The following is a 14,557-nucleotide window of genomic DNA, read 5'->3' on the forward strand; positions in this document are numbered from 1 at the left end:
GCTGATAAAGCACAATTCAAGAATGCAAACATTCAATTCCACTCACTCATAGCACTTAAAACTTCTAGAGAGCAAAGTTTGGTGTGGCTTCTAATCAGATCATAGAGGTAAATTAATAACTAGATATTTGCATGTATATAATTTGCACTTAGTCCTACATCCATGTGTAGGCTCTGCCTTCAGGTGTTTTACTGTTGTTTTTTTCAGAGTAGAAGCTCAGCATAAAACTGCTGGTTTAGCTCCTTTCATGGGTATAGGACCCAGGCTGCTGATGAATTGTGGTTGCTTACAGATAACCCTGGGATGATAAATATGACCAAATAGTAATTCAGCAAGGTGTGACACTTACACTTGTAGATCACTTCCATGCAGATTTATAACTAGTTTCAGAAAACTGATGCAAGTTTCTACAGCCAGCACTTTTTTCTTTGCTTTGAAGGGTTGCAGCCGTATGTTAGTTACAGTGGACCTGAACCTCACCAGTGCAGAATTCATTCAGTTTTATTTCATGTATGGATGCCTGATAACTCCCAATAGTCGCAACCAAGGGGTACTGCTGGAGTATTCTGTGAACGGTGGAATCACTTGGAACCTCCTCATGGAAATTTTCTATGATCAGTTCAGCAAGCCTGGGTTTGTGGATACCTTCTTCTGCCTATATAATTCTCTGTTCTAAAGTAAGGTGATCTTGCATGTGTCATAAGAACTTGTGTGATATATTACTGCTGTGGTGTGGATGTCTTTGAGAATCCTGTAGGCTTTGACCATCAGCATTTGTGGAGCTGGAGCATGTGAGATTGCTCAAACCATGCCACAGTCTGTCTGCTGGCCCTTCCCATTTCAGTCTGAGCCCATGTCCCAGGGATGATATTGGGAGTTACCGTGAAAGGTTTTTTTCATCAGTCTCCCATTGGGGAACACAGGATAGCTCACCCAGTATTCCCCTTCTTTCCCAACTTCTACCTACTCCAGGAAACAATGAGAAAGAATTTGGCCAGAGTACCCAGCACAGAGCACTAAGGAATGTCCTCCTCCCATGGATTTCCTACAGCTAATCTCCGCTTTGCATTTCAGCTTTGTGAACATCCTCCTTCCCTATGATGCCAAAACCATCGGGACACGCTTCCGCTGGTGGCAGCCTAAGCACGATGGCCTGGACCAGAACGACTGGGCCATCGACAACGTGCTGATCTCTGGCTCAGCTGACCAGAGGACAGTGATGCTGGATACCTTCAGCAGTGCTCCCCTGCCACAGCATGAGCGTTCCCCAGCCGATGCTGGGCCCACTGGGAGGATCGCCTTTGACATGTTCATGGAAGACAAAACTACAGGTAAAGGTCTCACAGGGAGCTGAATTAAAGAGCAAGAAGTAAGGGCAGTGATTTCCAGAGCTTGCTAAGCATAATGCTGTTACGCTTATGTAAGAGGGGCTCTGAGCAACAGAGGTGCTAAATGTCATAAATCTACACATGGGAAAGATGTGGTGCTGGCAGTCTCAGGAGCAATACTAAATAATTCTCACCTAGGCTGAAAAAGCCATCTGTGAATCCCTGTTAGTGGTTAATACTACTCCCTGCTTGCTTTAATTTGTATTGTCATTTTGTATTATGTTTCCAAGTGAATGAACACTGGTTATTCCATGATGACTGCTCAATTGAGAGGTTTTGTGACTCTCCTGATGGCGTCATGATCTGTGGTAGCCATGATGGCAGAGAGGTCTATGCAGTCACCCATGACCTGACTCCCACAGAGGGCTGGATTATGCAGTTCAAGGTAAAGTCTCTGTTTGCAAAACAGCTATTCAAAACCACATTTTGCTCCAGGACTAAGTAGTTAATTCAGGAGTCAGGAGGATGTACAAGCCTATGCATGAGCTGCTGCCTGCAGGGAAAAGCATTGTTGTTATAAGGCCATCTTTACTGTTCTAGCCTACTCCATTGCTGATCAGCTTTACTACCACCAGCTGTTCTCAGAGTGACAGTCTCCTTTTCCAGCACAGCAGTTACATGGATGCCATATGATATGGATATTACACATATATAAGGTGTCTGTTGCATTACAGCTGCTTGGTGAGGGAAAAGCAGCTTCCAAGTAGCCCATGCTGTTCCTATGTTGTTATGCATTCACATCAGCCCTGCACCCAAATCCCTTTTCCTAAACTGAAAAAATACTCAGCAATATGTGGTGGTTGTAAGAGCCCTTTGCACACCTGCCATATAGTCTGCCTAACCATAGCCAAGTCTCCTCTGAAATAATAAATTCTTAGATCGTGGGAGATTAATTTTATTAGTTATGGGATAATGGGGTATAAGGCACAAGTGTCAAAACCTGGAAATCTGTAAATGTGAGCTAACTAGAAGAAAATGAAACTCAGAATATGGTGCCTATTGGGAGTACTGAGGAGATCTGCAAATGGCAGGTACCATGCAAGCAGTGTTACTGCGATCATTTCGAGCAAGGTTCTTCAGTCATTTTTCAGGTTCAAACATTTTTTAAAACTCTAGCCACCACCACCACAATTAATTCTAATTTACTTATGCTCTTTACTTTGTTAGGTTTCTGTTGGATGTAAAACCTCAGAAAAACTTGCCCAAAATCAGGTCCATGTGCAGTATTCCACTGACTTTGGCGTTAGCTGGAGTTACCTGGTACCTCAGTGTTTGCCAGCTGATCCAAAATGTTCTGGGAGTGTTTCACAGCCATCTGTTTTCTTCCCCACAAAAGGATGGAAAAGAGTAACTTACTCACTGCCTGAAAACCTGGTGGGCAAGTAAGTATGAATGTGGTACTCATTTTAAATTCAGTACTTTCTGAAAAACACAACAGGGAATATGTCTGCCTGTTCATTTTCTGTCCAGGAAGGTGCAGACATGTTCGTCATGCATGCTGCGTAATTTTCTTTCCTATCAGTCAAGTAGACTATGACTATTGGTCTGAAGAACCAGTAAAGTTATCCATCTCTGCAGTCTGCTCACAGCATGTTCTGCTCTGTTCAGACAGCCCTGGTCAATTAGAGACCAGATTTATGGCCTGAGTGGAAAAATTCCCCTTACTGTCTGCAGTAGGCCACACACATGCAAATGGTTTGCCCTTTTCTGCAAAACAAGAACTCTGACATTCTTTGAGCAATTTGCTCAGAAATCACAACCCAAATGGAAGTGCTCTTGCAAGAAGCCAGAGCAGCTTTTCCTAGCTTCAATAGTGTCTGGAATCTGTCCATGTATTGTCAGTACTAGATGTGTGAGGAAGATACAGGATGTGTGTAAAATCAGTTTCAACAGATGCAGCAGGATATTACTTTTGGAAGCTTGGAGGGTAACACAGTCATGAGCCTATTATATTTTACCCTCCTTTTTCAGTCAAGTTGTGTTATACCTATGTCTGGTTTTCTTCATTCCTTCCTATCTAGTCCCGTGAGGTTCAGGTTCTACCAGAAGTACTCAGACGTGCAGTGGGCCATCGATAATTTCTATCTGGGCCCTGGCTGTCTAGAAAACTGTAGGGGCCATGGAGACTGCCTGAATGAGCAATGCATCTGTGATCCTGGGTATTCGGGTCCCAACTGCTATCTGACCCAAACACTGAAGGTAAGTTTACTACATGTTTTAAAGAGAGAATTTTGTCATGTATTTGGCTGAGAAAGAGAAGAGATTGCTCCCTCTGGAAATTCAGCTTTGATTCCTGTCAGCCTGAAGATGCACAAATCCATGTTCAGTCCCAGTGTCAGGTTTTAAACAAAATTATTACTGCAGTATGCAAGAACAAGTTTGTCCCTTTGCAAATAACACTGCCCAGAAAAGCTGTAATAAAGTTCACTGCTCATCCCTAGGTCATCGTGATATGACCTAAAGCACACTTGCACGTAGGATTTTGTTTGATCAACCCCTGTAGAAAGATGATTGCTTTTATCATGCTGGAACTTAGTGAAGGAATACAAGAAAATTACATACAAGTAATTCATGTAGCTGCTGTTAGTGTTACACTGTAACAAGCAAGTGAAATCTACTTAGTGTGAATTGAAAAATTAAAGTATTTTTTAAACTTCCCACATTGAGAAAAGAATGTGTAAGGAACCCTACATAAGCTTAAGATTTTAATTAGGACACCAAATATCATCAAGGGCAAAACAGACTCAACTCAGGGAAATTAGTTTAATTTCTTACCAATTAGATCAGAGTAGAATAATGACAGATAAACCCAAATCTTAAAGATATCTTCCATCCACCCTTCCCTTCTTCACAGCGTCAGGTTTACTCCCAAATTCTCTGCTTCCTCATGCCCATTGGCAGGGTGGGATGGGGAATGGAGTTGTGCTCAGTTCACCACGTTATCTCTGCCACTCCTTCCTCCTTGGAGGGAGGACTCCTCACACTCTTCCCCTGCTTCAGCATGGGGTCCCTCCCATGGGAGCCAGTCCTCCATGAACTCCTCCAACACGAGTCCTTTTCACAGGCTACATCCTGAAGGGAGGTTGTAGCCAGGTGGGGGTGGGTCTCTTCACCCAGGCAACCACCAACAGAAGAAGAGGTCACAGTCTCAAGCTGTGCCAGGGGAGGTTTAGGCTGGATGTTAGGAAGAAGTTCTTCATAGAAAGAGTGATTGGCCATTGGAATGGGCTGCCCAGGGAGGTGGAGTCACCGTCACTGGAGGTGTTTAAGAGGAGACTGGATGAGGCACTTGGTGCCATGGTTTGGTTGATTAGATGGTGTTGGATGATAGGTTGGACTTGATGACCTCGAAGGTCTTTTCCAACTTGGTTAATTCTATTCTATTCACTCTGGGAAAAAATGTACAGTGTTCTTCAGCCCTTCAGACATATTTAGGTCAGTTCCAGCTGTGGTCATCAAAAGAATGAAGATGATTTTCACCTGTGCTTTCTGCTACATATCTCACTTACAGACCTTCCTGAAAGAGCGCTTTGACAATGAGGAGATTAAATCAGACCTGTGGATGTCCTTGGAAGGTGGAAACACCTGTACTGAGTGTGGGATTCTCGCAGAAGACACAACTCTCTATTTTGGAGGTGCAACTGTGAGGCAGGCTGTCACTCAAGATCTGGACCTGCGGGGAGCAAAGTAGGTTGAGTTTCCATGTCTTGTTAATGGGGAACTCTGTTAAACACTGACAAAGCTGCAGATGACACAGCTCAGGGACTTCCAAATCCACCACAAGCATAGCTCTGTCTCAGGGGGACACTAATGAAATCATAATTCTCCACATGCTGATGCTTTCAGACAAGTCACAGAGAACAAGTCTCATACTAGCACAGTGGAAAGGGTTTGCCATGTCCAGATGAAGCAGCAGATCCCCTTTTGCAGGAATGTCCTGCAGAAAGCAACACCTGTTCTGCAAATAGGAGGGATACCACAGGCTCCACTCCTGGAGGCACCAGCTATGTCTCCCACTGAGTTCAGAACAGGAGCTCTGCTGGTTGTCCTCTCTTGGATGCTTGTACAAAACCCACTCCACTCACGTGCTGCAGAAAAGGGTGACTAAACTGGAGTGCAATGGAACAATGGTAGTTTAAACTTTCCCTTGGCTGTGTGGCTTTAATGAAGCCACACACTCTTACTGCTGTCATTCAGGAGGAATTTGCTCAATCACACAACCTTTCAGGAAGGAAGAGGCCTCAGGGAGTCCTAGTGCAACCTCATGCTCAAAGGCAGGTCAACAATGAATTCAGGTTGCCCAGGGCTTTGTCCCATTGGGTCTTGAAAAACCTCCAAGGACAGTCCCACAGTCTCTCTGGACAGCTTGTTCCAGTGTTGAATTACCCTCACAGGGATTTAGGTGGGTTTTTTTGCTGTTATATCAAACTGGTGCCTCTTTTTTTCCTATGTATGACCCCTGTCTCCCTGTCCCAGCCATCTTCTCCTAGCCCTGGTTCCTCAGTGTCTCCTCACAGGGCTCCAGTCCCAACCATTCTGGTGGCCTTCACTGATGTTGCCTCAGTTCTTTTACACCCTTCACTGACACAAGGGCACCTTGTTAATGCAGGTTGAGCTCCCTTTCCACAAGGACTCCCAGAGAACTGTTAGCAAAGCAGCTCCCAGCCAATCAGTCTCCAGCCAGTACCACTGCTGGGAGCTTGTCCCTCACAGGGGCAGGAAGTGGATGAGTTCCAGGAGGTGCCCACAAGAACTGCTAGGCAATAGTTTTGGTCTCCTTGTGCATTGATGTTACCTGCTTCAGAGTGCTGCCATTGTGAACACAGCATACCTGCTAACAGGAGCAAAACTCTCCACTTGTGCAGATCTTTAGCAGATATAAACTCGAACATTTCCTCTTAGGTTTCTGCAGTACTGGGGGAGAATTGGGAGTGAAAACAACATGACAACATGCCACAGACCTACCTGCAGAAAGGAGGGAGTGCTGCTAGACTATTCCGTTGATGGAGGCAAGTACATGCTCTAGTTTCAACTAAGCTACTCCACTGTTCTATACTCAAGCCCCATGAGTATCTGAGAAGTTGTCAGAAAGATCCAAATAATAACTTCTAATTGTAGAATTCTTTATGTCCTTGTGAAGTTTTTTTCCCATCTAAAATCTCCACCTATTGCACAGTTTTCCATACTGCTCCTGCCTGATTTCAGCAATCAGTGGCTTCCAGGCAGTTTGATTCCTTTATGCAATTAGAAGACTACTTACAATCAGTAACAGTTGCCAACTGCCCCTAAGCTAAGAGCCGCCAAGAAAAACTGGAGTTGGTATTTTTTATTTCCTGTTACCTTCCTTTTTACCTTTCAGAACATTCTGCCATGTGCTTTATGTATTACTAAACCTGCGTCTCCTCATCCTAGGGATATCCTGGACTTTGCTTCACGAGATGGATTACCAGAAGTACATCTCAGTCAGGCATGACTACATCCTTCTGCCCGAGCAGGCTCTGACCAACACGACCCGCCTGCGCTGGTGGCAGCCCTTCACCATCAGCAATGGCTTCGTGGTCTCGGGCCCCGAGCGGGCGCAGTGGGCGCTGGACAACATCCTGATTGGAGGAGCCGAGATCAACCCCAGCCAGCTGGTGGACACCTTTGATGATGGTGAGACAGGCCATGACTGTTACCTCCTCTGGCATTACCTTATCTCAGACAAGCCCTGTGAGCCTGCCAGCACACCTCTCTGCTAACTGCAGATATTTATCCACTGGTCTTGATGCTACCAGGAGAGGTGTGCAAATGCTCACACAGACCTGTACACACAGATACCCGTGTGTAAATAGAGATGTGTGCATGTACCTATAAGAAAAGCAAAACCATGTATTTCAGTTAATTCCTGTTGGTAACATTTGTTTTGGTTTTGGTTTTTTTCCTAAAGTGTGCTTATTTAAACATTTTAATTACTTCTGATGTCTTTCTTATGTTTGTTAGTAGATTACTTACTGTGTGTCAGGACATAGCATAAATTTAGCATTTGTATCAGTCAAGAACTGTGTCTGGCGATTGTGTGGATTCATTGCTAAGCTTTGACGTTACCAAGACAATGCAGTGACTGTGTTTAACTCTTCTTAACAGAAGGCACCTCCCATGAAGAAAACTGGAGTTTCTATCCTAATGCAGTCAGGACTGCAGGGTTCTGTGGAAATCCATCATTCCATCTCTACTGGCCAAATAAGAAAAAGGACAAAACACACAACATCCTTTCCTCCAGGGAGCTCATTATACAGCCAGGATACATGATGCAGTTTAAAGTAAGAAATGTTCTCTTTCTCTCCAGAGTAAAGTATGCAATGAAAAGCCATCTTAAGTGTCTCCAGAAATTATTCTTCTTCCAATTAGGATGCCAAACTGGATGAATAATTAATAATGACTTTGTATGAGAATCCAAAGGAAGTTGTGAAGTGTAGGTAATGGGAACCAGAAAGCTTGCATGAAGGTTAAATGTCAAATTTTTCTGACTGACTGTGTGCTTTAGAGGTTAATGAGAAGGACTGGAAGTCAAATCCCTTTTTCTTGAAATCCCTGGCTCATAAGATGCAGTAAGAACAATCTTCTGAGATAAGCATCCACAGCATGCAGGATTGCCTCTAGCTCAGGAATAAGCAAAAAAGGCAAGGTAGAGGCAGGCTGGAGAACAGTGGCATGGGAAAGGCACAAGTGCTCAAGTAGAAGCACCCCTTCTACTTACTTGTGTCATGGCAAATGACTTAAGTAATATGAGAAACATTTCTGGGTGTTTTACTTTGATTTGAGGAAAAATTGTGCACAGGGCCAAAGGTAGCCTGTAGTTGTCATTCAGAAATGTTCTAGGCCCTTCCCCAAGTACAATTTCTTAAATAAGCCAGGAACTCATCTGAAAGCGGTGTTATCCAAACAGTCCCCATTTGCTTGTTAGGGGTTTTCCCTTGCTCTTCTGTTTGACAAGACTGTTGAAGAGTTTTCCATCTTCCACTAACCAATATTTTCACTTTTTCTCACCATCATTGCCTGGTTTATATTGACTGTGCAATACAATCCCCAAAGCACTGCTTCCCCTACTCACACACCATGTCACCTTTGAAGCAAATGTAAAAAAGAGGAGTGTGACAGGCTTTTTTACTGCTTAATGCTGAGACCCTCCCATTTTACACAGCCTTGCAGCCTTGTTTTACCCAGCCTATCACCTTTTATGCCCTCTGTTTTAAGGCCCAAGTTACGATAATCCATCAACATTTAATAGGGCACGTGACTAAACCCTCACTGTAAAGTTTGTCTCTCCCAATTGTCTCCTCTCTTTCCTTCACCAGTCACAGCAAAGATCTTATTTCTAAACTTGTGCATAGCTGACATTTGGGTTTGAAGCTCTCAAAATTCAGCTTTTTGCTAACTGTTCAGCTCTGTACATTGAGTACTGTCATCTTTGCACTCTAATGCGACACAAATATGTTTGTTTTAAATATTCAGAATATTCCTGTTCTTAAATTAGATTTACTTGAAGTTTATATCCATATGTTTATGAACTATAAATTTCATAGACAACTAAGACATAGTTTGGTAATTTACTTTCTGAAATGCCAAGGAGCTACCACATCTCTGTGTTTCAGAACATCTGTTTGTTTAGGTATTTAATTTGACCTTCAAGAAGATAGTATTTGAGCTCTCTTTGAAAACAACAGCAGCAATGAAGTAAAACTCATTATGTATAAACAGTATCTGAAGTAGTGTCTGTTTTCCACCCACTTTTGATGGATTTTGTCCAAGATCTAAGTTGTAAATCTCTTTTATACAGCCTGTAAAGAACATAAACAAATGCAAGGCTTTGTTCTATATCACGTTAAATGTCTACCAGACAATTTTCTTTGTGCCTTAGATTGTGGTTGGTTGTGAGGCAACTTCTTGTGGGGACCTCCACTCTGTGATGCTGGAGTATACTAAGGATGCCAGGTAAATGACAGCAGAACACATAAACCTTAAAAAAAAATAAATAAATAAAATAGTGTGATACAAAAAATCTGGCAAGATTTTATTGATTAAAGCAATGACTTTGCTATTCATCTTGTAACAGGAAGTGAACACAAAGCTTGTGTACAACCACTGGAATTTGTCTACATAACTCCTGTAAATTCTATTTATGATTTATCCCACATGTTGACAGATTGATGGCACTTAGGCATCTGCAGTCACAGTCATCAGCATGCCTCTGTTTAAAATGTGCTTGCAGAAAACTACTCTCACATGAAGCTGTCATTTAGTATGACCTGGGACTACCTCTTTAGGGCCAAGCTGTGATGAAATGTGAGTTAATGAACTCCAAACTGGTCTTTAAGAAGTAAACAATTAGTAACACTGTAGGATAATAGCACATTTGTACAAGCAAAGGGGTATTCTTCACTCATATGACTGTGGGCAAAAGATGGAGCAAATTCTGTTGGGACTCTTCTGAACACTGTAAGAAAAAGACCAAGGAGCAGACCTCTAAATAAATCCTTCTGTCACACCAGCCCAGAGGAGCTCTATGTTGTACTCCTCTGTGGGTACCACTACGAAGAGTTTTAAGAACTCAACTGTGCTGCAGGAACATCCTCCCTGGATGCAACCAATGCTTCAGTCTCTCACCTCTTGTCTGTTTGTGGCTCCAGATCATGGTAACTTTTGATGGCAGTCTCTTGGGTTCTTTTATTAAGACAAACAACACCGTGACCCGTAGAAATAATTTGTTTCTGTTTCTTTATTCTTTCAGTTGTTCTAAATCATACTTTTTTGTTGCTTCTTACAGGACAGACTCATGGCAGCTTGTCCAGACACATTGTCTTCCTTCCTCATCTAATAGCATTGGCTGCTCCCCATTTCAATTCCATGAAGCTACCATCTATAACTCTGTTAACAGCTCCATGTGGAGAAGGATAACTATCCAACTGCCTGATCATGTCTCATCCAGGTAGGTTATTGAAGGGTCAGCTCCCTGTGGAACTAAAAAATGTCAGTGTTCCTTCTGGCACAATTGCTGAATTTTAAATGTTTTAAAAGCTTCCTTATTGCTGGATTTAGACCTAATAATTAACGTTTTTCAGGAAGCTTTTTGTTCATAGAACTGGCTACTGCCAGCAATGCAGTAGCCTCCCATTCAGGCTGAGTCTCCCCTGTTATTGAAGGCACAGTCCCTTCATAAGACGTATTTCATTACCCCTCTGCTGGTGCCTTTGAACATCACTGTACAGATGTGTTTCATCGCTAGGTACCATAATTTGGGTTTTGGCTTTTGATATCTGCAGTGCAACTCAGTTCAGGTGGATTCAGAAGGGAGAAGAGCTAGAGAAGCAGAGTTGGGCAATCGACCATGTGTACATCGGGGAAGCATGCCCTAGGCTCTGCAGTGGCCATGGATATTGCACGACTGGAGCCATTTGCATCTGTGATGAAGGATACCAAGGTTTTATTTCTTCAGTTTCTTTCTCAGACATCTGTTATGGTCTAACTGAGCTCAAAATTCAACCACAAAATAAGTGACATGTCAAGTCTAAATTAATCACCAGAATGCTTGAGTAATAAATTGTAAATTAACAATCTGACAGAGATGCAAAGAGCAACTCTTCCCTCCCTTTGCTCTTTCTGGTTTAAGTCAGCAGCCTCTTCTGTCTGACACTGTATATAAAGCCCATTCAGCCTTCACTGAAGGCAGAACATGGCTACCTGCTCACCCTATACTCCTGTCAAGGGGAAGGCTGTGTGCATGGGATCCAGATGTTGGTGGCTGGCACCTGTGACTCTGTTCTGTGCCCCATCAGGACAGTGTTCTGCTCCAATCCATCAATGCATTTAAGTCCATGTCTAATGGTACCTGAGTGTCCTCATTACATTTTAAATGTTTTGTGGGAATGGAGCCAGTATTTGATGACTTCCAGGAGAGAGTCTCACCACTTTCTAAGATCAGATTCCCTCCTAGGTTTACAGGTGGTTCCCTTCACCCAGCAATTTGAGGTTTCTCACATTGGCCTCAGTGCAAAATAGGAGAAACAATCTTGTAGTTCTTGAAGTTATACTGCTGTGAAACCCCAAACTCACAGCCTCAGTTTGCACGTCAGGAAAGGATCTGCTGAAATGCACTCAGTCTGTAGTCATGCTGTGCTTTGGGCCATAACTTGAAGGGAATTACAATGATCTGTGTGTTTGATAACCTGACTGTGTCATTTCTAGGTGATGACTGCTCTGTTTTTAGCCACGATCTCCCCAGTTACATTAAAGATAATTTTGAATCTGAAAGAGTCACTGAAATAAACTGGGAAACCATTCAGGGGGGGGTGATAGGGAATGGATGTGGACAGCTGGCCCCCTATGCCCACGGAGATTCGCTCTACTTTAATGGATGTCAGATACGCCAAGCTGTGACCAAGCCTCTGGATCTCACTCGAGCGAGGTACTGCTCTGAGCCCCAAATGCTCTTTTATCAGCTTATGAGAAAAGTAACTCTTTGTATGTACGTGCAGCCATGTGGGTCAGTACTGACCTGGCTGTACAAAGCAGTCTGATGTGGCCAGTAGATAAATATTGGGGTTGGCAAAACATTTTGTGACTTCCATCTGGGAGATGGAGAGCATGGAGGAAGCGATAAAAATGTCAGATGTGCCCAACAGAGCACTCTCTAGTAAGCCAACATTGACAATGAAGCCATTGGCAAGGGCTGGGCACCAGACTGTCTGGAGCAGTGCCTGATCTGATAAGACAAATCCCATGTCTGTGTGTGCCTCCACAGCAGTTGGGACTGAAGATGCTATTAGTAATTACAGACTCATCTTCACGTTTCAGTTGTCAAACAGAATTAGATTCACCTGGCAAGGAACAGGAGGATCTTTTTCATCTGATGAGCCTCTTTGGACATGGAAAAACAAATGCAGCCACCAGTCTGTGCTGGCTCTTAATGGAGTGACAGCTATTGGGACTGGTTTGTATTTGGTTGTCTAAAGCAGGATTAGAAATGGGAGGAATTGGCAGATGGGCCAGATATAAATCAGCCTCTTCCTTTCTTACTTGAACACACAGGAAGAAACCGATAAATCTTCTAGGCATTTCATTATATTCAACCTTTATTTGCCCTTTTTTAGCTTTTCATACATTGATTTGCATGTTTATATTGTTTATGTGTCTTGTAAAATTGGATCTATGGCCTCCAACTACTGGCAATACATTATACACAGGAGCTGATGTGAGTTTATTTTGCATGTTAAAAGTAATAACTCTTGTGGATGCTCAACATTTTACTAAGGTGACTGCAATAAACCTGGAAATACTATTGTTCCTGTTGGAATACTCTGTATATTAAAAATACCTTTTCTCTGTGTGTTTTACAGCAAAATCATGTTTGTTTTGCAAATTGGAAGCATCTCACAAACAGACAGTTGCAATACCAATCTGAGTGATCCTAACACTGTAGACAAGGCAGTGCTCCTCCAGTACAGTGTAAATAATGGAATTACATGGCAAGTAATTGCACAGCATCAGCCAAAGGACTTTATACAAGCCCAAAGAGTGTCTTACAACGTTCCCCTGTGAGTACCCAACCACATTTCATTAAGTGCACAAAATATATTTCTGCTAAGAAAAACATCTATCTTTGTATCACTGTGCAAGAACAAAGGTTGATAAGAGGGTAAACAATTAAGAGGAAGGCTGATTACAGATTCCAGCCCAGTGTTTATCAATATCCTTAAAAGAAAACCAGAATATTTGTTTTAAAGACAGGAGATCAAAATGGAATTCCTCCTTATGTGTGCATTTTTCACCATTCAGTGTTTCGCACACATGGTGTGTTGATTTTCAGGGATGTAGAAATAACACTTTGACTTTGCTCTCAGTTCCTGTCGGGAGCTAGATCGGGATATGCAAAGCAGCAACAGTCTGGAGCTCTCATAGGCACTTGTTTTTGTATGACAGGGAGGCACGAATGAAGGGAGTCCTACTGCGCTGGTGGCAGCCTCGTCACAATGGAACAGGTCATGATCAGTGGGCTTTGGACCACGTAGAAGTTGTCCTGTGAGTATCAGCTTCACCTCATCCCACCCCATCTCAGAAAGCACTGAAATCCCTCCAGCATGGCATGAGTGTTGAGCTCAATAAGAACCACTGTGGCCCAGAGAAACCTTTGAGAACCAGTCTTTGCTAATGCTCTGCCCTGACTGCAAGCAGCAACCATTAAGGCAGCCACACAGTAAGTGGCACAGCAGGGGTATGTGGTGTCCTTTGTGGAAAAATGCAGGAGGTAAAGTAGGGCTTTGCCACCACCACCTATTGGTGTGGTGCTGTAATGCATTAATGCATCAATGACCATGAAAAAGTACTGTGCTGGGACGTAAGAAAGGCTATTCCTTATCAGTGCTGTACTGCCATGTAAGACTGATCTCTGTCCTAACTAAAGACACTAAAGTGTCTGCTTTATTGCACAGAGTGTCTACTTGCACAGAGTAATGTTGTTGTGCCTCTGACCAATTTGCATTAGCAACTAATGCCTTATTCATTTCCTTTTTTTAGTAAGAAGGACACTGTTCAGAAACAGGGTTCACTGTATCAGGTTCCCATGGTCCGAGCTCTGTACTCATCCCCTTGTCAAGATTTTACCAAGTAAAGTGTCTGCAGCCTCCTGATTCTCCCATTGCTGAGATGGGTTTGCTGGCAGCTAACCCGTTTTGCTGTGTTCCGTCACCAGGAGCTGACCTGCTTTTTCTCTAACAGTTTAGTTCCAGTAGAAGTGAAATGCTCGTGGCATCACGGGCGGAAACTCATCGTGACAGTGGTTGGCAGAGAGAGGCGTGCCTGCTCCATAGATAGGTTCAAATGTTCCTTTTATTGAACAATTTAAAATCCAGAAATGAAGAAACTAGGCTGGGATAACTTCCAGACTGTGTAATTAAATCCACAAGGTTTCTGAATTAGCGGAGACACTGCAAGTAATGCTTTGTGACAGTAGCAAAGTTAATTATCTGATTGCTAGTTAGCCCTGTTCCTTTTGCCACCGAGAAGCACCAGCTTGCATGGCACTCATATCAACCCCAAGTCAAATTGGTTCCAGCACTGAGTAACTGTACATGCTCTGCTGCTTTTACATGCCTTGCTGGGCTCTGCTTCCATAACATTAAGCTTAAAACTTG

General features: G+C 43.1%; 1 protein-coding gene across 2 annotated transcripts in view; it reads left to right on the forward strand.

Annotated features, from left to right (window-relative positions):
- RELN (reelin) overlaps positions 1-14,557 on the forward strand; it is a 277,932-nt gene that overhangs the window by 254,996 nt on the left and 8,379 nt on the right. For both annotated transcript variants that reach the window (XM_054178701.1, XM_054178702.1), the window contains exons 49-63: positions 440-633; positions 1,075-1,331; positions 1,619-1,773; positions 2,556-2,770; positions 3,410-3,587; positions 4,900-5,075; positions 6,291-6,397; positions 6,801-7,043; positions 7,515-7,690; positions 9,289-9,362; positions 10,195-10,356; positions 10,691-10,848; positions 11,613-11,832; positions 12,764-12,961; positions 13,347-13,445. In XM_054178701.1, coding sequence (XP_054034676.1) covers positions 440-633; positions 1,075-1,331; positions 1,619-1,773; positions 2,556-2,770; positions 3,410-3,587; positions 4,900-5,075; positions 6,291-6,397; positions 6,801-7,043; positions 7,515-7,690; positions 9,289-9,362; positions 10,195-10,356; positions 10,691-10,848; positions 11,613-11,832; positions 12,764-12,961; positions 13,347-13,445 — 2,612 coding nt within the window. The remainder of the gene's footprint in view (positions 1-439; positions 634-1,074; positions 1,332-1,618; positions 1,774-2,555; positions 2,771-3,409; positions 3,588-4,899; positions 5,076-6,290; positions 6,398-6,800; positions 7,044-7,514; positions 7,691-9,288; positions 9,363-10,194; positions 10,357-10,690; positions 10,849-11,612; positions 11,833-12,763; positions 12,962-13,346; positions 13,446-14,557) is intronic.

This window comes from Dryobates pubescens, chromosome Z, assembly GCF_014839835.1.
Source record: "Dryobates pubescens isolate bDryPub1 chromosome Z, bDryPub1.pri, whole genome shotgun sequence".
In the NCBI taxonomy this organism is placed as follows: Eukaryota; Metazoa; Chordata; class Aves; order Piciformes; family Picidae; genus Dryobates; species Dryobates pubescens.